The sequence below is a fragment of the Aulostomus chinensis genome, chromosome 14, assembly GCF_037954235.1.
Source record: "Aulostomus chinensis isolate RoL2024-O1b breed Wild chromosome 14, RoL_Achi_v1.0, whole genome shotgun sequence".
In the NCBI taxonomy this organism is placed as follows: domain Eukaryota; kingdom Metazoa; phylum Chordata; class Actinopteri; order Syngnathiformes; family Aulostomidae; genus Aulostomus; species Aulostomus chinensis.
The window spans coordinates 23,283,765-23,303,922 of record NC_141333.1 but is presented as its reverse complement, the minus strand read 5'-3'; the positions used below and the strand labels follow the sequence as shown (position 1 = coordinate 23,303,922).

The 20,158-nt window shown below is 44.2% G+C and overlaps 2 protein-coding genes across 24 annotated transcripts in view; both read left to right on the top strand.

Moving 5' to 3' along the window:
* Positions 1–663: 663 nt before the first annotated feature.
* nmu (neuromedin U) lies at positions 664–11,638 on the top strand. 17 transcript variants are annotated; one of them, XM_086224684.1, is made up of 10 exons: positions 2,706–2,854; positions 5,786–6,017; positions 6,964–7,019; positions 7,089–7,136; positions 7,233–7,286; positions 7,457–7,486; positions 8,859–8,933; positions 10,880–10,933; positions 11,020–11,062; positions 11,248–11,387. In XM_086224684.1, exons 1-9 carry the CDS (start codon positions 2,825–2,827, stop codon positions 11,053–11,055), a joined length of 615 nt encoding a protein of 204 aa, XP_086080810.1. In that variant the 5' UTR covers positions 2,706–2,824; the 3' UTR covers positions 11,056–11,062; positions 11,248–11,387. The 17 variants fall into 17 exon arrangements, with proteins under 17 accessions (XP_086080794.1, XP_086080802.1, XP_086080793.1 ...); XM_086224677.1 differs by lacking the exons at positions 2,706–2,854; positions 11,020–11,062 and adding exons at positions 4,392–4,825; positions 5,603–5,684 and having other exon boundaries at positions 11,248–11,638; XM_086224668.1 differs by lacking the exons at positions 2,706–2,854; positions 11,020–11,062 and adding an exon at positions 664–778 and having other exon boundaries at positions 11,248–11,638.
* Positions 11,639–14,428: 2,790 nt separating this feature from the next.
* The window catches only part of clocka (clock circadian regulator a), a 29,742-nt gene continuing 24,012 nt past the window's right edge, over positions 14,429–20,158 (top strand). Inside the window, exon 1 of one of the 7 annotated variants that reach the window (XM_086224658.1) lies at positions 14,429–14,694. The gene's annotated coding sequence lies outside the window, so the exon portion shown is untranslated. Of the gene's footprint in view, positions 14,695–14,726; positions 15,022–20,158 lie in introns of those variants that run through there. The other 6 variants (XM_086224656.1, XM_086224657.1, XM_086224654.1 and 3 more) reach the window with 6 other exon arrangements.

Here is a 20,158-nt window from a genome sequence, read left to right as displayed (position 1 = left end):
CGCTTTCACCTCTGTATAGGTTTGACCCGCGATGCTCAATATTGGTCGATGTGCCCTATATTTGACCAAAAAAAATAACATTTTTGAGGACTGAATACCAGAGACTCTGATTCCAACACTACAGAGACGAATCAAGGTACTACACAAGCAGGTTCATTTATTGGAGGTGGCAGGTCAACAGGGTATGGTGAGCTGGGAAATGATGGCTGGCTGGCAGACGAAACTGGGGCAGGAGAAACTGAAAGCACTCTTTGGAAAAAAGTTACCGGCTCTGACGCTTCAGCTCAAACACAGTGGAATAAACAGGGGGAAAATGAAGAGAACTGAGCCGGTGGAAATCTTACAGCGGGTGATGATTGTTGAGTGGACAGAAGGATGCCTCCTGGTGGTGAGGGGAGGAGATGGGCAGGAGTCAGGCTGTGGCAGGAGACGAACCAAGATCAGCCTCAACACAAGGCAAGAGGTAAAATGGCAGGCGAGCAAAGAGTCAGTTAGCGCTTGATGCTACTGGGCGAACAAGAGTTTCTGATCTGGCAGGGTGGTGGTGGTGTTGGCGGGACTGGGCCACTGTAGCAGACTCCGCCCTCAGGACTACAACCTTGCAATCAAACACTCAAAGGAGACCAACTCACAGCAACAACAGGCTGAGGTGGACAGCATGACAATATCTGCACAAATACTGAGGAACATGTAAACATTGCCAAAAAAAAACGGTTTTCTTCACTTCTGAAATTTCCTCATCAATCATCAGCTGATGATGGCCACATTTCAGCAACCCGTCAGTATTAGATTTCTCTGTATTGTAGGTTTAATAAGTGGATTTCCCGCTCGATTCTTCATGACGGGGACACACATTCCTCCTCCCCCCTCACAGGACACTGTAATAACTCTGGTTAATGCATACACTTTTATGCTAATTAGCACAAGCATGCTGCATGTCACACTGATTATCGTGAGAGGAGGAGGATTGCATTTTGCATGTTTATTGCATTTAGGACAGGATATTGGGAGAGTGCTTGGATACAACGTGACGCTCACTTTAATCATAGAATATAGCGATTCTTACAGTCTAATACAATAGAGCCAAACAGCTCATGTAATATGAGTACGTTTGAGTTACTTCATACTATCAGCGTATTTATGATCATATTTACCGCAGCCATCTTAACATTCCGCAGTCTCACAACGAACGAGTAATTTTTTAACAATCAAAGTCTAATTCAGTTTGCGACGTAACCGCGGCACCATTTCACGACCGTGACATCTGGCCAGGATAACATGAGGAGAACATTTTAGTCACGTTCACATCTAAACACCTGAAGATTCCCAAAGACGCAGCTGGAGTGAAAAATGAGAGCTCAAACTTGAAAATTGCCGAACGTTAGATTTTTTTTCTTTTTCCCATTTAATGCAGGATGTTGGTACAAGAGCTAAATGCAGTTGTTGCCATTCGGTCTTATGTGAAAGCTTTCAGATGTATCCCGTGTGTGTGTGTGTGTGTGTGTGTGTTGGCGTTTCTGCCTCGGATTAACCAGCAAAACCAACACCAACCTCATCGTCACTGGCACACAGAGACTGAGACCTTGGTCAGCCAAAATAACCAGCATTTCTCTGATGACATTGCCATTAAATTGCACACAAGTAATTGTTTTAATGTAAAACTCTGTCTATACTTGCGTTCTGCACATGTTTTTGCCATGCTGCTGGTAATAACTGCAGCAAATAAAACCAATCTAACGGACTGGAATACTCCGGCTCTACCTTATATCAAAAAGGACCCAAATCGAAAGCATGAGCTAAAACCATGCAAAGGCAATGCCGCTGCTTCGTATGTTATTCCAGGGGAGAATCGTTCACTTCCACCTGGATGCACGTTTGTGTTGGAGAACTCCGAATGAGTCTCGTTTGGGGCGACGTCAAGACTCAAGCGCAACAGTTCGCCAGACACCCTGGCAAGTCACAGTTATATATTTAGACACCAGTGTATTCATTAAATGAAAGAAAGAAAGAAAAAGAAATTATCCACTCAAGAATGAAAATCGTGTCATCTCCTCCTCCTCCTGCTACTTAGAAAACAGATGTAATTTTCCATAAACCACTCAGGGAGGTTGCCACCCCTACTTGGGAGAAAGCTGTGGTCGGGTGGGGCTGATCACCAATGTACTACTCTAGTTTGGGAAAACGCGCAAGTAGAATAAGTCAGTGTTTGCGACATTGACACCTCAAGCCAAGGTGACCATTGGGTGCAGCCTCTGCATTCTCCTAGTTTGTTTCAAACACATTCAGGACCGTAATCCGTGTAAAGACTTCAAGGTGCCGCACCGTCTGAATCATAACCTTCTGTTCGGTGCCATTGGGTTCCAGCTTCAACCAGCTAATTAGACCAGAGCACTCAGGCATAATAAAAGCAAACTCTTCAAAGGCCGTGGCATTTCAGGACTCATCAGGACGGGTGGAGCACGGGTGACGCTTTCCCTGGAGCTTTCAGGAGGCCAAAGCAAATCAGCTCCGATGTTACTGAGTCTGCTCAGATGGAAACAAAACGCTGTCTTTTCACCTCAGTGTGACTTAATCGCAATTTAGCTGCAAAAACAACATACTGTAGCTTGTCAGTCTGACCTATTTTTCTTCATTCACATAATAAGGAAAAGTGGAAAATTAAAGTGGCCAGATAGATTAGTGTAGGAGGATGACAAGGGTGGGGATGACGACTCCCTGGAACTGCTCCATTATCGGCACACGTGCGTTTGTTGCCACTCATGCCCTCCAACACGTCAACTCTGGGATGAGCGCAGGATTTCACTTTCCAATCATCTGACAACAAATGCGCTTTAGTTTCCTGCCAGTTATGCAGGTGATGAATCACTATTATGTATCTTAACAACAAACTTTTTAGTGTCAGTGCAGCATATTTATGTGCGTACCAAAGGGGCAACATACACGGAACCCGAGGAAGGCTGCACAAGAGTTTTTCTTGAGATTACGGGTTAATTATCATTTCCATAACAGGTTTTATTCATCCCTCAAGTGAGCCCCAAGTTACACATTTTTCTCTGAAAAAAACAAAAACCCTTATGAAGCCAATCCCATATATTCTCATAATCTGTCTGCCTCAAGTTGTCCAGCATTTTCTCTTCACCATAATGAATATATACCCAACAGCAGCAATTGTCAATTACAACCAGTTAATCCACATTTACTGGTAACAACAAAAGCACCTCATTTTAGTCGTGGTGGGTTTTGCAGAAGGAAACGCTTCAGCGGTACACGGGTAGTAGTTACATCCTCACACACTCATCGTCACACAGTGAGCAACACATTACATAGGTTTTTCTCAGAAAAGATATTTCTGTAATGTTTCAAAAGGGTACTCTGATACTATGAATGGATATAACACTGTGATAGCAATAGTTGAAGAAAATATTAAAGTGAAAATATGGTACGCTATACAGTTACAGTCATTTCACACACTTACACAGGCTGGGCTGTTCGTCGGATTTGTATTCAGGAACAAACTGTTTCCCAAACTTCAGACGTTACGGACTGACACAGTATTTCTGGGGATGGAAGTCAAATGTGTTTTGAGGCTCCTCAGGTCATGAAAGGGAGTGTCACTGTTCATACGTGCCCTTTAAGACATGGGACACCGCATCAAAAAAGATCTTTGTTGAGGCGACGGGATAATCTGCTCTAAAATACCAGCATGAACTGCATCTTTACGACTGAGTATCACAACACGGTCGAGACATTTTCTATTTCATGGGAGACGGTCAACTTTGTCCAATAACACAATAAATACGACCAGAGAACAAAATCGGTAAAAGTGAAAGCATCCTCTTTTAACATCTAAATACATTTTTAATTTATCCGTCATTTGTGCCTGAGCTGGTTTTGCCTCAGTGCCTCTAAACGGGAGGTGCAACAAACAAAGGACTCTGCAGATGGACAAGTGTTGCTTTTATGTGAGCAGGATTGTAGCACCACATCCTAGCCCGGCAGTATCTCAGGGTGCCAAAAACACTGTCATTCAAGGATTATGGAGGGCCCAACCGGGTACTTAGACCCCCACATTACCTGGAGCCATGCAATTGCTTATTCATCCATTGAGTGAGCCCACACATTAGAAAACCCACCACCGTCTAATAAACTTAAATATTACGATGTGATATTGGCAACTTAAGTTTTTTTTCTTAACAATTGTGCTTTAACCTCATTAGTCATTAACTGTCCCCTTGTCTCAAAACATCATTATTTTTTCATAAGTGGCTTTTTTGTTTTGGATGGCAATAAACCAGAGGTGTAGTAGAAACCTGCTAAATGCTGTTGTCTCCTGCCGTGTGAATCCCTGCTCTTCTGGTGGGCTATGAAAGCCTCACGCTAACCAAAGAAAACGCAAATGAACTCAAAAGTTTAACTAAAGAACTGACAAAGTAAAATCTGTGATTTCTAAATGTGGATCGACCACATCAAACCATATTAAGACCCATTCCAACAGGTCAACCACTTGGTAATCTGAACATCAACTGTGACGTTAGCAAACATGTCCAACGTTAGCTCAACGGCATCATGTTAGCTTGCTAACAGCTTAATAGCTAACTAACTTGACTAATTGGTGTTGACTGAAATGTTTAAAGCAGGAGTGTTTCCAGTGCTATTATTACAACTGAAATTCAGCAACATATTCCTGCCAGCGGCTAAAGTTTCAGTGGGAGAAATACATAACGGGGAAATGGCTTGACTAAACGTGGAGAGCGGGAAACTCGAGAGACTTGATACGGACTTGAAAGAAAAGGCTTGCGAGCATCTCGGCAACAAACTTTAAGATGTATTGAAGAATCCAGTGGTAACATGTCAATGATGATATGAACCAAATTGTGATCCTGTAATAACTTTAGTGCATTTAAACAGGGAATTAACTTTCAAATTAACAAGTTTTAGCATCTGTGTCTTCATATCGAGGGAGAAGGAGTAGAACAAGCAATTTGAAGTTTGTTATTGTTGAAAAAAAAAACACTATCTACTTGCATTACGACTCGATGCGGAGTACTTTCAAATATAATCACCAAATTTCTGGCATGAGAAACTTTCCCTTTTCATCAGATGTATGTGAAACTGTCTTCTAGTGACAAACCTATTTGGGGTGAGAAAGGAGAAGTTTTACATCCACCAGAGAGTTAAAGCCCAAAATGATGTCAAATTTGCTTGCGCACAAGTGTTGCCACATTTCCTGTCAAATGATAGTCAACTTAATCCAGTTATGGGAATACACATTGGTGTTAAGTGGCCTTATTTCCATTTGTTGAATGACAATGTTGACGTTTGTTTGTGAAGGTCCCATAGCAACAGATCAATGAAGGACACAAACAGGAGGGGAGCGCAGTTGCCTTTACCACATTGGCCTTGTCAGAAAAGTTGTTTTCTCCAAATGTACCATGTGACCAGTTTTGTTAAACGGAATTACTTCAAATAACATACAGGCTGGCACACGGGTCACCCCGGACAACTTGACCTGAAATAGTTTGTATAAGGACGGGGTAAAAAAATAGGAATGCGTGTCAAAATGCCTTTTTCATTCTTAAACTGCAGTCTGTTGTGGTCGCAGGCGTGCATACCTCTGCTCTCACGGGTCAACCTGTGGATCACCACTGGCCTCCCGCGCGCAAAGCTCCCCGTGACGCAGTCAGGTGTTAATGGCGCGCGAGGGGTGCGTGCGTGTGTGTGTGTGTGTGTGTGAGTGAGTGAGTAAGTGTGTGTGACACGAGCCTACATATTTCTCTGACGTCAGGCCCAACCTCTCAGAAGAACAAGGAGCCAAGCGGACCGAAGCAAAAACACAGGGCAGGTCAGCGGGAAGGAGATGAAGACATTCCAGTGCCAAAGTCAGTCTGCGCAGCGCAGAGCCTCCAGCAGCGGCAGCAGCCCGTCCAGCAGCCCCAGCGGCAGCGCCATGAGTCCCCTCGGCACGGCCAGCGTCACCCTGGCAACCCTGCTCATCCTCACTGTCCCAACCTGCAGAAGTAAGACCCGCACCTTCTTTCCTTTACCTTGCGTCGGTCTGCGCCAGTCGTCGGACTGCGCCTGACCTGAAGTGCAACTTTGTGCTGTTTTTTTTTTTTAAGGATTTATTCAGAAATTAAAATACTTTAAATTTCTTTGCAATGTCAGTAAAGATTGAACGTTTTGCGTTTCTGTGTACCGACAATAGAATCGAACCGTCTTCATGTGTAGTAAATATGTGATTGATTGCGCGCGCGGACATTTGATCAGTCTTTGCAAGTGTTGAGATCTTATCAGCAGAACTTTGTTCAGATTTGTTTGTTTACTTTCAGACGACAACAACAACAACAGACATGCGTCAGCAACAGTAACTTCACGTGCAAGGATTCACGTCTGAGCATGACGAGGTCGTTTGGTGCTCTGAGCTTTGAACCTCGTGATTTTGATTTGTTTTAAGTTATCTTTTCATTACGATGTGGGACTGAAGATTTCCCACTTATAATAAAGACCAATCATATGATTCATGTGCTGAGGCGAATTCTATGATCGTTTACTCTCTGGGTCTGAGCTGGAACGTCATCACTTTGATCACAGTTTTTTTTTTTTTAAGTTTCAGTTTTATTAACATATCAGAAATATTGCAAAAGTGTTTGGTTTTTTTTGGTATCAAAGATCAAAACCTAATCATTTTGGGATTCCTATCCTGTAATTCTCTGATTCATTCTAACCTCATCCATAATAATTATGATTTTAAAAAATATTGTGGGACTGAAGTTTGGATTTGTGAAATGTGTGTTAATTTTTTTCTAAACTAGACGCCCACCAGGCAGTACATCACAATAGAATACAAAACAACGCAGTTACACGCAGCAGTACTTTTACTGCAGCAGTACTTTTACTGCAGCGCCCAACCCTGCAGCTTCATCATGGGGTATTTCTGTGTGTGTCTGTTGTCTGAACCCAAAGGTGCTCCGGCCGAACTTCAGCAAGCCACGACAGATGAGAGGCAGCTCCTCAGCCAGGTATGCAGCGCTGCGCTCTCCTGTCTTCTTCATTCCTGCCTCCTCTTCATTCTCTGTCGCCCTCCACAGATAGGCGCCGTGTGCTCAGCCTACGTCTCTGCAGACCTGACATTTTCAGTAAGTGAGCACCCGAACATGCAAATTCTCTTTATTTTGTTACATGTGCTGGATGACTTCGTAGTGAGAGCAACCCTTCGCTGTGGTGTGTTCCAGGCATCTGATGTGTTAGGAGAACTCTGCATCTTGCTGCTGGTTCAGAAGTCAAAGGTACCCAGTCTCTGTAGTCCACTGTCGTCTCACCAGTCTCACCAGTGTTGGTGATTTGGTTTTGCGGAGGAGGGCAGAGTGGCACGCCAACCCTTGATCATCTTTTCGGTGAAGCTCCGTACAATTCTGACTGAAGGTCAGCTTTAAAACTCATTTTGTTGTTTTCTCAGGAGCGTGGAGCGCAAGAAGATAGTAAAAGGGTAAGTACAACTTCCCTCACTGTGCTGTAAAACCTCGTCGGTGTCTGTGATTGGTTTTGATGGAACTGCAAGTGCAGCTTTTACTTCATTACTCCACAAGGTTTTTCCCTGTGGCAGGAGGTGAGTAGATAACCAGATAAATGGTCCCTGCTCCTGCCTGTAGCCTGACCTTAGGAAGCTCCCCTCATTGTGTTGTGAGGTGTTTGTGACTTTTTGCGCAAGTGTGATAGACAACTCGAATCAAGCGTTCTGCCAGAGCTGCGTGTCACGTCAGGAAGGCGGCTTTGTAACGTTTCCACACTTCAACGCCTGGAATGCAAAACCCAGCCATAAAAAAACAAACACCTCCAAACTCGACACAAGATTGTCAACTGCAATGTTCCGGTTCCATTAGGAATAAATGGTGATATTACGCTCTGTGTGTGTGTGTGTGTGTGTGTGTGTGTGTGTGTGTGTGTGTGTGTGCTGACTGAGTACACACACACACACACACACATTATCATCATCATCAGTGAAAAACTGTGAGAAGCTGCAGGTACTAGCGATCATAAATGACAGCAAAACAACTCTGTGCATGTTTATCCGGTGCAGCTCAGTGTCTCGCCGTCCGTCTTCTGAGACGTTTGTCTTTGTGAGTGAACTGACAATGTGACCCAAAACCCACAACGATCCCTCTAAACGACACCGTGGGCTGGCTGAGGCGTCGCAGCCTGTTTACCATCCCAGATGAACACGAACACACGGATGCAGCAGACAAAGGCTGCAAGACGCTGGTTTCTTACTGGCCCGAGTTGTGAGCTGCATGTCAACCAGGGACGTTTACTGGGCACAAGAGGGCTTCATGTGCAGGGCAGATGTTTTCATTTTTATTTGTTTCAAACCACATTTGTGTGAGTCCAATCCAGAGGTTGCCAATCAAACCAGTATTGGTCCTTCTAACTGACTGGCTTTTGGAAAAACAGTTCGCTGTTGTGCAAGAGGACTTTTGAAACATGAAGTAAATTTGAATCATGAAACGTAGTCGGGTGAGGACTTTCGATGTGTCTGATGAAGCTCTGCATTTTATTTATCCACCTCCGACACTTGGAAACTGACAGTTGCCCCAGGTTACACCTTCCCTTGGAGGACCAGACATCTTAAAGAAACGCAAGGCTGCTTTGTTTTCTCCCTCGCTGACTCTGAATGGGAGCTGTTCATCACAACACTGACGCGGCCGCTGCCGGGAAATTGCGGCAAGCATTTGTGTCACATTTGCGTTTTTTTGGGGGGGGGGGCTCGATCTCAAGGGAAATTTTGCTTCTCTGGTTGCCAGTGTACACAGAGCTGTTACTCATGACTGCTTCTCTCTGTCTGTGCGTGGGGCTTCGGTCAGACCCCTTCGCTGCACCCACTGCTCCACCTACTGTCTCACCTCCACACCAGAAGAGAGAGAGGAGTCTCCATGCGCGTATGTACCACTCACGTCTGCTCTCCTTTCAGTCTTCAGTCTTCTCAAAAGCAAACACACTCACAGTCAAGATTGTCCCGACACAAATGAAACATGTCACGTGACTTCAGTATGTCAGTATTTTCAGAGAACGTGTTCTGATCTCTCAACTGCAAAAGCAGAATTGTTTAATCTGAAGAAGAAGAACGAGTTGGTGAAAAGAAAATGTCACTGCGGCAGCTTGCATAATTGAATAAGTGTCAAAGTGGGTGTGCTACTTTCTCCAGTTGCCTTCAATGAATGTTTTCCTCTTCCTGAGCTCACATGTAGTAATGCTTCCATTTCATACCAGGCCACTACCCTCCCTATCTCTCCCTCCCGATCGCTCCCTCTCTCTCTCCCTCTCTCTCTCCCCCTCTCCCTGTGCGGGTGCTGTCGACATTAGCTGTTCTTTCCCAAGCTGAGAGTAATTATAGTCTAAAATTAGTGCAGCAGGCGGATAAACGTATCCCTCAATGCTTTCAAGCGCTGATGTTCACAAAGTGTACACTGAGACATCATGAGTGGAAAACATAGGAGGTGTTTGTTTTGGAAAAGCCATGTGAGCGTGAGTGTGCTGGTGTCTTTGTGACAGAGACGGGGAAATCAAGACCAACACGGCGCTTTCTGCCGTCCCCGGGATCCCACTGTCCGCTCGTATGATTTAGGGTTGTTGTTGTTGTTTTATATCGCAGTTTTATTACACAACGTGATTTGATAAAGTTCAGGAAGCTTTTTTTAATGTCTCCAAACCCCAATTTTGTTGATGTTCCACATCTGCAGTCTTCTTGTTACAAGTCTAAAGTTTAAATCCATTTAAAAAAAAAAAGACACTACAAATTCTAATTATTTCAAATCAAGTCATTAAATATGATCTCACGCCATTTCAGACAGATTCTCCTGTTCGTTTATAGGATTTTTCAAACCCAGCCCTCACCTCTGACTTCACACCAGTTTTTTTCTGAAGCCAAACAAACTTTGTTTTCTAAGGCGACGAAAGAGCCAGAAAAAAAGAAACAGAAACAATTCTTTTTTAGAGTATTTAATGTTCTATTTCAGTGATGCGTATTTGGTGCATTTGAACTACTTTTTTTTTTTTTTAAAGAATTCACATTACAGTCGATGTCAATCAGATGGCAGGTCGACGGCGTGATTGTCATGTAGCTGCAGGGTTAGCAACCGCGTCATTTCCACTCCACATTTTTTTTATGCAACTGCTACAAATTTTGCTTTGGCAAAGCGTTAAGCCTCTCTGTTTTTTGTCCTCAGTCTACTTCGTGAGGAAGCTTTACAGCCCGGGTGGAGGCGGGGGATTTCACGCAGGAGTTTATTCTGTTGAAAGGAGTTTCTAATGTAATATTTGTACTATTAGAAACACCTCTTCGTGTAACGCAGTCGGGCACAACCGCAGCACAAACTGCAACCTCCTGCTCGTCTCATTGTTTGCACTTTAAATTATTTTGAAATATTTTATATTGATTTTGTGTTTTCTGCATGGTGTCTGGAAAGGTGCCTATAAATAATGATAATAATAATGATACAAGTTAGTCTTTTTAAGTCTCAAATGATATATATATATTTATGTATGTATGTATATTTCAGAAATATGTTGTGACCCCAGCAAAGACTATTTCACATCAGAATTGCAACACAATTAGTACTCATAACAAAATGTATCTAACTGCTGACTTTTCTACACATCAGAAATAATCAAGGATGTGAACGTGATGGGATTCTTAAAACCTTTTTATGCGTCTCATTGGAGAGCAACATGAAATCATCGATTTATGATTTTATCAACTTCTTATGAGGATCAAATGTGATCGCTGCTTCATGAAAGATGCTCTCATAAAATCTCATCATGATTCCTGAACACGGAGAAACCGCTGAATAATACAGAGGCATTTCTGTCTGTCGTTCCTGCCCAGGCTGAGCTTCAGGGACCTGGAGGGATCCAGAGCAGAGGCTACTTCCTCTACCGAGTACGAGCACACTGACATCTGCAAATATAAATAAATTCACTGCATGACATCATTGTACTTATTAAAATTTTTGCTTGAATTTGCAGCCACGAAATGGGAGAAGATCCTTAGAATATGAGTAAATCACAGGTAACGCTCAAGAGACTTACTTGGTTGGCGACTTGACGCTCATCGTCCAGTCGTTTCAGTGACATTTGATGACATAATTAAGATGCACGCTGTCATCAGAGGGTCAGAAAACGATGGTTAGGGTGTCGGTGAACGTGTTTCTGCAGTCTGGACTGATAGCGTGTATCCCTGTGTGTGTGTGTCAGAGTCTGTCTCTAGGAAGGCCTCATGAACAGACGACACAGACCCTGAGACCCCGAGCTGCTCCTCCACCAGTCCTACCACAGCCCTCTGCCGCTCCACTGTACGGTGACCCGTCTGAATGTACACCAAGAACAACAACTGCAGTTCTCCTCATTTGTCCAGATTTTATTTTGTGTTATAAGTGTATCCTTTGCATTAAAACTGCTATAATACGATTAGACGTGGTAATGTAATCTTACGTCTCCAGGCTTTTTTGTTTTTTGGTGGTTGTTTTTTTTTTTTTTTTTGAGAATCAAAGTCTTTTATTAAATTTGTAGATAAAGAGAAGTAAATAAGACATCGCCAACGTAGACAAAGAATTATTATTGACAAATAAATTTGGTGGTAGAGAAAAATCACATACATCCTGGTGAGAATAAGAATTTTCTACACTAAATTAGCAAAAAAAAAGTAAAGTCTTAAAGTTGAATCAAAATATTTCCCTTTTTTGTTGTTTGCTTTGTATCAATTTCTCATAATTCACTGTTAAACTTTCATGATTCTTTTACACACTGATTTTTACAATTTTAAAAGTCACTGTCACAAAGATAAGCTCATAATTCCTTTTAAATATGTATATTAGTGTCGTATCATTTTTTTAACAGCACCTACGCTTTCACGATTTCCTCAACAAAATGGGGAATTCGTAACGCGCTGAGCTCCCAAAGGTGCCAGCAGAAGAAGCCACAAACTCTCGCAGGAGGATTTGGTTCGATCGAATCAACTCCATGATGAGTTTCACGTTGGCGGAGCAGCAAAGATGCCACAGTTACACCATAATTCCCCTTATATAGATATAGATATATTCTTACAATGTAAACATTTGTAGAAAAGCATTACTTTTAGTTTGTAAGATTGTAACCGGAATGTGCAGCTCCTTCCGTCGACAGCAGATGTCATCGTCGTCAAATCCCTTCCACTTCTTTCAATTTACCAGCAGGTGAAGTCGGAGTTCTGCACTGGTTTGAAGATCGGTCCCAGTCTCCCACTTTGATTGATTCTACGTTCAGAGCTGGCAGAGATCAGTAGGGGACGGGTCACATCATCAGTTACCGCCAGGACACAATTTATCGGCGTGTTCGGCGTTCCTGCCACGCCAACCTGAGGGTTTCTGCACATTTCCGGGCGTGAGTGATGTTTTCGCTCCAAACAACAAATCAACCTGGGGATTTTTGTTTCAAAGATTGCAAAGACTGGATTTATTTCCATGTGTTTTTTTTGTTTCGTAAATTATACTCAAATATGAGCAATTTGGGTGTGATTGATGCAAACACTCACGCAGCAGTGGAAGTGAAAGTAAAGACAACAGGTAGTGAAGTCATAAAGGACAACCACGTTCATGCTTTGGCCTTAAATGCTCATCTAAGAATTGTCTTTATTGACAAAAACAAAAACAGAATTTTAGTTGTAGTTACTGAAGAACACGAGCTTAACAATAAGACATCGTTTTCGACATTTGTTCTGGATTTTAAGCCTCGGCCCCCTTTAACTGAACCCGACAGACGGGTGAGGCGGTGTGCGAGGGGCCGCAGCGAGAGAACCGGAACGGAATGTGTGGGGATGCTACACTGCTACAGGTGCTTTAGGGCATCTGCTGAAGCGGCGTGGCGTTTTCGTCAAACGTAGGATTCAGTGTGGGCTCGCTCATGTGACTTGTGGGATCCACATTCCTTCGCTGACACGTTAAAGATGTGATGTCAGTGACCTTCTCCTACCCGCGACATACGCGACATTAGAGGATGGTCATCAAAAACATAGCGGACTGAAAAGGACAAGTCTCATTCGTCGGTTTTCAGCTTAAAATCGTTGCATTGATAAACAGTTGCTTTAAGGCATTTTAAGACTTCCACTGACACAAAATAACCACTGACACTCTGGGATTTAGCTTTTTTTTGTTTTGTTTTTGCTTTTCTGATGTTCGAGTCCAGCAGCGTGCAGGGGAGGATCAGGGTGGTGTGAGTTCATACAGGGAGAGACAGAGACAGCACATCCAGTGGGTGAGCCTGGGGTGGGACGCTACGGGAGGGGAGGACACCCGCCTCTGAGCAGGTCTCCCCATGAGAAGAACGAGTGGGCTAACAGAGGGTGTTTAACAGGTGATAATGAGCCCACAGTGCCACTGTCCCGCCGATTCTTTCGCTGTGGCCCAAAATGGTGTTGCATCTTCGGTTACTTTTGCTGTTGCCATGGTGACGAGAGAGCCTCTCCGAAGATGGGGCTTCGCTCAAATCGATCAGATCGTGGTGGCCTCGCTGCACTTTTTGATTTGTTAAACAGAAAAAATAAATAAATAAAGGGAGGAAATAAAGCTGTGAGTAAAATCAAACATGTCTTCATTTGCCCCCGCAAATTCCATCACTTTCTCTGACGCGTAATCTGGAGGTAATGAGCCAGTTGTTACGTTACAATGAGATAACCTTTTTTTTATTTTTAACCAGTTAACTTCCTTTTCTTGCAACCGGTTATCACCTTGTCATGACGAGTAAATGAGCTCAGTTATCGGGAGATGATTTCTCAATCTTGAAGTAACCAAACGTGGTATTGACAAGAGAAGGCAGAGAGAGAAAAAATACTGCTTTATTTAAAACAAAGACGTAGCAAATGCGGGTTTCCAACCAGTGAACCGAACTGATGCTGCAGTTACTATCACTATTACTACGTTCTACTGCGTTGAGTGTCTGTTATTCACTTTCTACTCGGTAAAGCACTTTTGTCAAACTTGGACGTGTTTGGTTTTTGTTTAAAATGTGCAATAGAAATAAAGCCTGACCTGACTTGTGAGTTAAAACAATACTATATATATAAATACTAATAATTTTTTAATAATAAAGAAGCTGTCAATGACTGCTGCTGATTTTTTTTTTTTAATTTAATGAGAGATGTCGCAGCTTCAACAACAGCTAATAAAACGCACCAAGGCACCTGTGGAGCGGTGAGTCTGGATGCTGGTCGCCTCCCACTCACCGGGCATGTGCCTTCTCTCAGGGCCCTTTTGCCTCCAACTCAACCCCAGCCAGGCTGCCCCGGCGGGTCCTGCCTGGTCAGCCGTCAACAGCAACGGACGCAGGGAAATCCCGATGAACGGAAGGGGGGGGCGGGGGGTACCGTCAGGGGGTAAGTGTGACATCTCCGTCGGTTCCTTCCTCCCTATGTTTCTGTCGCATGTAGGCAGCCCGGCGGAGAACGAACGGACCCGTTTATCTCGTTTGGTGACAGAGTCTGTCAGGAGAACCGGTGACCCACATTCTTACCTAACGATGCACGTTAGCTTGCTAGCTCCGGCTAAAAGTAGGTTGAACCTTGTAGCGGACCGGTCTGTTGCTCGTATTATGTGTTCAAGTCGCAGGTCACCGGGGGAATGATGATTGTCCAATTTTTCCCACGGGTGACGGTGCGTGTCAGCTGTCGCGGTAAGTGTGGCAAACTGTTTCGTGGCTGTAATTGACGTTAGCATCAAGCTAGCTGGCGTTCGCCGGCCGGCATCCGCGCGTCGCAGCGCGGCGGCAGGCTGCGGAGGCGCCGGTCACCCGGGCTCGTCAGCCAGACCCGCTTCACTTCAGGTGACCGTAGCTGTTGACGCGTCTTAGGTGGCGAAGGGAGCCGCTAACACGCCCTTTGCAACAAAAACCACGCGTTTAAAGGGTCGCGCTCGGGTTTGTCGCCGTGTTCCGAACTGACCAACGGAGAAGCGGCAGCTGCGTTCTCCTTTTCTCTCCTTCTCTCCGTGCCGCCGTCAGGTTGGTGGAATTGCTCATCCTGTCACTTTCGCATGTTTTGCTGACTTTTGCTTTCCTTTAAATCTGTGCACGCCGGGAGAGACTTTCAGTCCTTCGGCGGGCGGGCGTCCGACATGTCTTTTTTTCAGGGCCTGTGGCGATGTCGAATAAGTCAAGGAGGCGAATGAATGACGCCAGTACAAACCTCAACATAGGCTGCATTTACTTTAACCTTCTAAATAGAGAGCTTCTTTATCAACAATGTGCGAGCAACAAATGTCAACTTTGAACATATTAAAAAATATCTAAATATACGGATGGATGTGATGAAAACAGCTCCTTTAACATTTTTTTTTTGAGGAGTCAAAAGTTCCCTGCAGGCTTTTTTTTTAACGACAAAATAAAATTACTCAGTCAAAATTTGCAAACCTCACTCAAAACAACATTTAAATGGTTTTTTTTTCCTTCTTCTAAGTAAATTTAGTTTGATAGGAATATGCCAATATACCAACAATTGGTGCACCCATGTAGTACTTGTCCGGCTGCTTGTGGGGAGATTAGTGATTTGATTCCTGCTTTTTTGGTGTAAAACGAGGTGCTGTGGCCCATTGAGCTCAACATTTGTGTGTGTTTTACTTCCTCTTTTAGGCGTTAATGGTTTTACTGTCACTGTCTCAGTCTTAATTACCTACAGAATTTGTAAAATGTAGTGAGTTTGTGGGCTCATAGCTTGAGATCAACTGTAAACCAGGGAACAACCCAAATCACGCAGCCTAGCCAGAAGAACTGAGGTGCTGACGACAACATTTATCCCCCAAAGCATTGGCATGTTCTTTTTGAGATGACCTGCGGTTACAAAGTAGTTTGAGCTCAGGATGTTGTTTTATTTTAAAACCTGGTAAATTCACCTGAAACAAAACGGGAGATGCTTCATTGGACCTTTTTGTGTTTTTAAGTCAGAATTGGTAGAGAGATTGAATCTCCCAGTCACGTGACAAATCTGATCACGAGGACTTCCTGCTTATTCAGCCAATCCTCATGTGACTGCCGCGTTTTTCTCTGAAAACAACGAATGAATCGAAAAGTTTTAGTAAAGCATCTGTCCTCCAGAATGGCTTCTTTGAGGTCGAGTAGGTTCCTCTGAACACAGTAGTTCTTGTTTGAATCGGGATGCAGCCTGATGGGATGAGGAACAGCCATGTAGCATCGTGGCCAAATGTACTTTACTCAACGTGTCCAAGTGTGCTGGAGGCCATTGCTAATCAGTAATAGCTTGTTTTTGCTGTCATAAGATCAGTGCAGCCAGAGAGCTGTTGAGGGCGCATGGGAACCTGCCATGACACCTGACTGGTTGAAGGCACGCTGGCTGGCGGCAGGTGACGTGTGAGCAGGGCGGCAACTCTCTAATTCCATGACGTTCTCTATGCCGTGTTTTAAGGGACATTTTCACCTGCCTTGTTTAGTCTGGTGGGATAAATGTTTGGTCTGGGTTGATTTTTCAAGAAGCCAGCGACTGCATTCAGCACCAGCGAAACCACGTTGAAGAGGGGGTCCCAGGGGGCTTTCGCCTGTTTTCTGCCTCTGTGCAGTTCTTGTGGGAAGGCGTTAACTTAGCACTAAAAATGGACCAAAGAAGACCCCGGTGAAGACACGGTCCCGCTGTGCTCCTGGGAGATTTGTTTGTCGTGTGTCAGCTACAGAGGAGCTGTTGGTTGGATGCTGGCAGCTTGAATCATCAGGAGACTCGTTAAAATGCTTCTCCTCTAGTTGGTACCGATCATCAACAGATAGGAAGACCCTTCCCCGCTGAGGTTTGAAGAACCCCTTCATTATTTCTTCAGCAAAGTAGTCAAACACTCCGTGGTTTCAGCGTAGTTTTTCTCATTTCCTCTCTTTTGTAATTGCTTTCATCCGCGTCTGTTGGTCGGTCTGCAGGACCTCGATAGGGCTGAGTGCAATATCCACGTCATGGAAGGTCTGAATCAAGAGGCAAAACGTGATCAAATACCATATTGTGGTGCTGCGGTGATGTTCCACCATGCACGCTGTACCCTACAAACTAGAGAAAACAACTTTCAGCTACATAGAAAATACTTGGCCGATGATTTTCTTGAAACTTGATGGAGTGGCCGAAGAAATGGGATGACGTGATTGGTCCAGTGTTAATTGTGACTCTGACTTCAGAGCAGCTTATAATGCATTTCTGTTGTTGCGCTTTGCTTCACCTGCATCTAAAAAAACCCACGCTGGCTGTCTGTATGACCGCTGATTCTTGACCCCGTTCGTCATGTCGTCACGCTTCTCAGAGTTTACTAGAACAGGCGCTATCAAGCCAATATGGATGCCTGGTAAATCCTCAAGAAGCAACCTGTTGCTTTATGCTAATTTTGATGAGCAGAACTCTCTGGTGACTTTTAGAGCGAGCAGGTAATCTAGACCTGTGGTTCTTGAACTTCTTTAACCAAGTGACACCTGAGAGAAAAACTGAAACACTCCAAGTACCACCATCATGCCCAAAGTTGTAAATACATCATGGCAGCATCTCTGTTCAGCTGCAGCAGGTTTCCTCCAGTTGAGGTTGCCATGAACAACTCCACTTGTTGTCAATTACTGATATGTGTTGATGTATTGGGAACTGATGAAACGCGCCAAATTATCTTATGAATTTATGTAAATAAATAACTGGCTGGAGTCTTTGATGCCAGTGCCCTCATCCAGAGTGATGGAGAAGTGTGACATCAGCAGCCCAGCAGACGGGTACCTCCGTTGGAATAACCTTTAAATGCAGTACACTCTTGGTACACACTCGGTACACACTCACTAACAGCTCCTACACAAGGCACAATGTGTACCGTGCTTGGCGTTGGTTCTGGCTCAGGCAGGGTGACACCGGCAATGGAGCACTGCTCCAACGCGCGCACAGTTGCTATGCAACGTGCGCCGGAAAGTTTTAGAATCACACACATCAGAATGCGTCTTACCATCAACCTGAGGAGAGCGTTGGCTCTGGTAATTCTGTGGAGATGAGCAGCAATGAAGAAGCGAGCGCTCAGCCTCAGGACAACGCAGGAGTTTGGGCTTGTTGGAGAGCTACAGCTCCATGAATGCCACTTCCAGGGTTATTTCACGCTGAACACCACCACAACAATCATTCCCTTCATTACCATTGTTCTGCTCTACAATTACCGCCTGCTGGATAACTTGCTTTTAGCAACTGTTAGTAGCCCGTTTGAATTGGGGCCCTGGACTGCTTCAGTCCGTCGTGTTTTCTCAGAAAAAAAACAAGCGGCTTGTCTTTCGGCCAGTTGTTTGGTTAAAATGTGTCGTCTGGTTTCATGGATTCACTGCTGAGAACGTCACTTCACACCGAGGCCTCGGCTCCTCCTCCGTCCAACTGTTGCTAACGTGAGCAGGAGCAGTGTGGCACATCGCTGTCTGAAGCAAAGATGTTAAAAGAGAGACATAGAAGTTAGCACATTTCCATTCCAAAGTATTTACTCCTTTTTGATGTTTTGGATGTGTTTCGTTTAAAAAAAAAAAAATTCTAGGATTCCTCCGCGCACCACTTGAGGGCGCTCGCGTGCCACATGAAATCACTGATCCAGAAGGTAATCTGAAGATGAATTGATTATGCAAATGATGATCAGTTGTTGCCCTGCTCCACACTTCAGCTGCAGTTCATGAGGACCGCACGGTTGACTCAGCGTCTGTGCGACCTTGGGGGCCTTGGGCTTGGAACGCCGCTTGCATTGGAGCTGTTCTTTTGCTATCACGGGAAAAAACTCAGCATTATCACCTGGGGGTCTTTGTCTAATCTACTCTAGGAAAACGTCACATGCTACAGTAACTGAAGGAGCACGTAATTCAAGTGTCAGCATCAGCAGCTGAGCAGATTTTAACACAGCCTTTGAAGTGAGTTCGTCAACCGTGCGTTTGTTACTGTTCTGTCATGGTTCTCTGATGGAGGTGAGACCATTGTCTCAGTGAAACGAGGAAAAATCCAGTCAACAGGTTACAGCATTTCTGAAGCGACTACCACACACCCGCTTTCAAGGCAGCGAATATGTTTGAATTCAAATACAGGGCTTGATCTCATCTGGTCACTGCAGACCAGCAAATGCTTGAGCTGCACTACTTATTTTTTTTAAACTGCATTAAGTTTGTGCTTGACGCAGGTGTTGCTCAGCAGCTGGAATGTGGAATGTAAGATGATGTTGTGGCGTGCTGAGGAGGTCAGCCTCGTTAATGTTTTCTTCCTCATGTTGCTGGTTGTAGACGTGGCAGCTGGCACCATGTGACCTTGTCATCACAGCCATTGAATACACTCGCTACACCAATAGAGCTGCAATCCTTGAATTGGAAATAGAAATAAAGAATAAAATTGGAATAAAAAGAATGATGTGTAGCCCTCATCATTGTATGTCTTTTTTTTCCATATTGAATGTCTTGTAGCCCTCAACCCCAGTGAGTTCATGATCATTTGGCACTGTACTGCACACCCCCCTAAGTACTGCATACTGTTTTGTGGTGGTGTTGTGAGTATTTGTCATTTGTTGTGCTGTTTTGTGGTTGTAGCAGTTGTGTTTCTCATTGTTTGTTGTTGCTTGTCTGTATCAAATATGAAATTGTATGTAACAAACACCGTAACAGCCGCGTCATGGCGAGAGGCAGTCTTCCCCTCTCGTGGCCTTGCGGTTGATGTATTTGCTCCTTTTATTCATGCAAATACACAGGAATGGCTGCTGCTGTGACTGCTGATACAAATGTTGTTTTTAATGACTGGATGAAGTTGGCTTCTATGGAAGAACTTTGATTATTTTCAGTCAGTCCCCGTCATCGGCCGCCACTCGCAACCTGATACTGGCGGCCTCGCCGACCATGTGTATTGAGATAAAGGATGTGGTTCTTGTCAGTGCAGTGACAGTTGGAGGTTCTGTAGCAACATCATCTATAGATACTATCAACCTACATGGGAGACATGTCATTAATATGTTAATACTGAGTACATTTTGTCAATAAGTGTTCCCACTGTACCTTGAAAAAAGAGGTATGTGTTGGCTCGACTGGTTTCTGTGGCTTCTGCTCTGACGAGTGAACAGCAACACAAGAATGTCTCTGTTTGATCCAACATAGCTCATCCCCGCAAAAAACCGTGTTT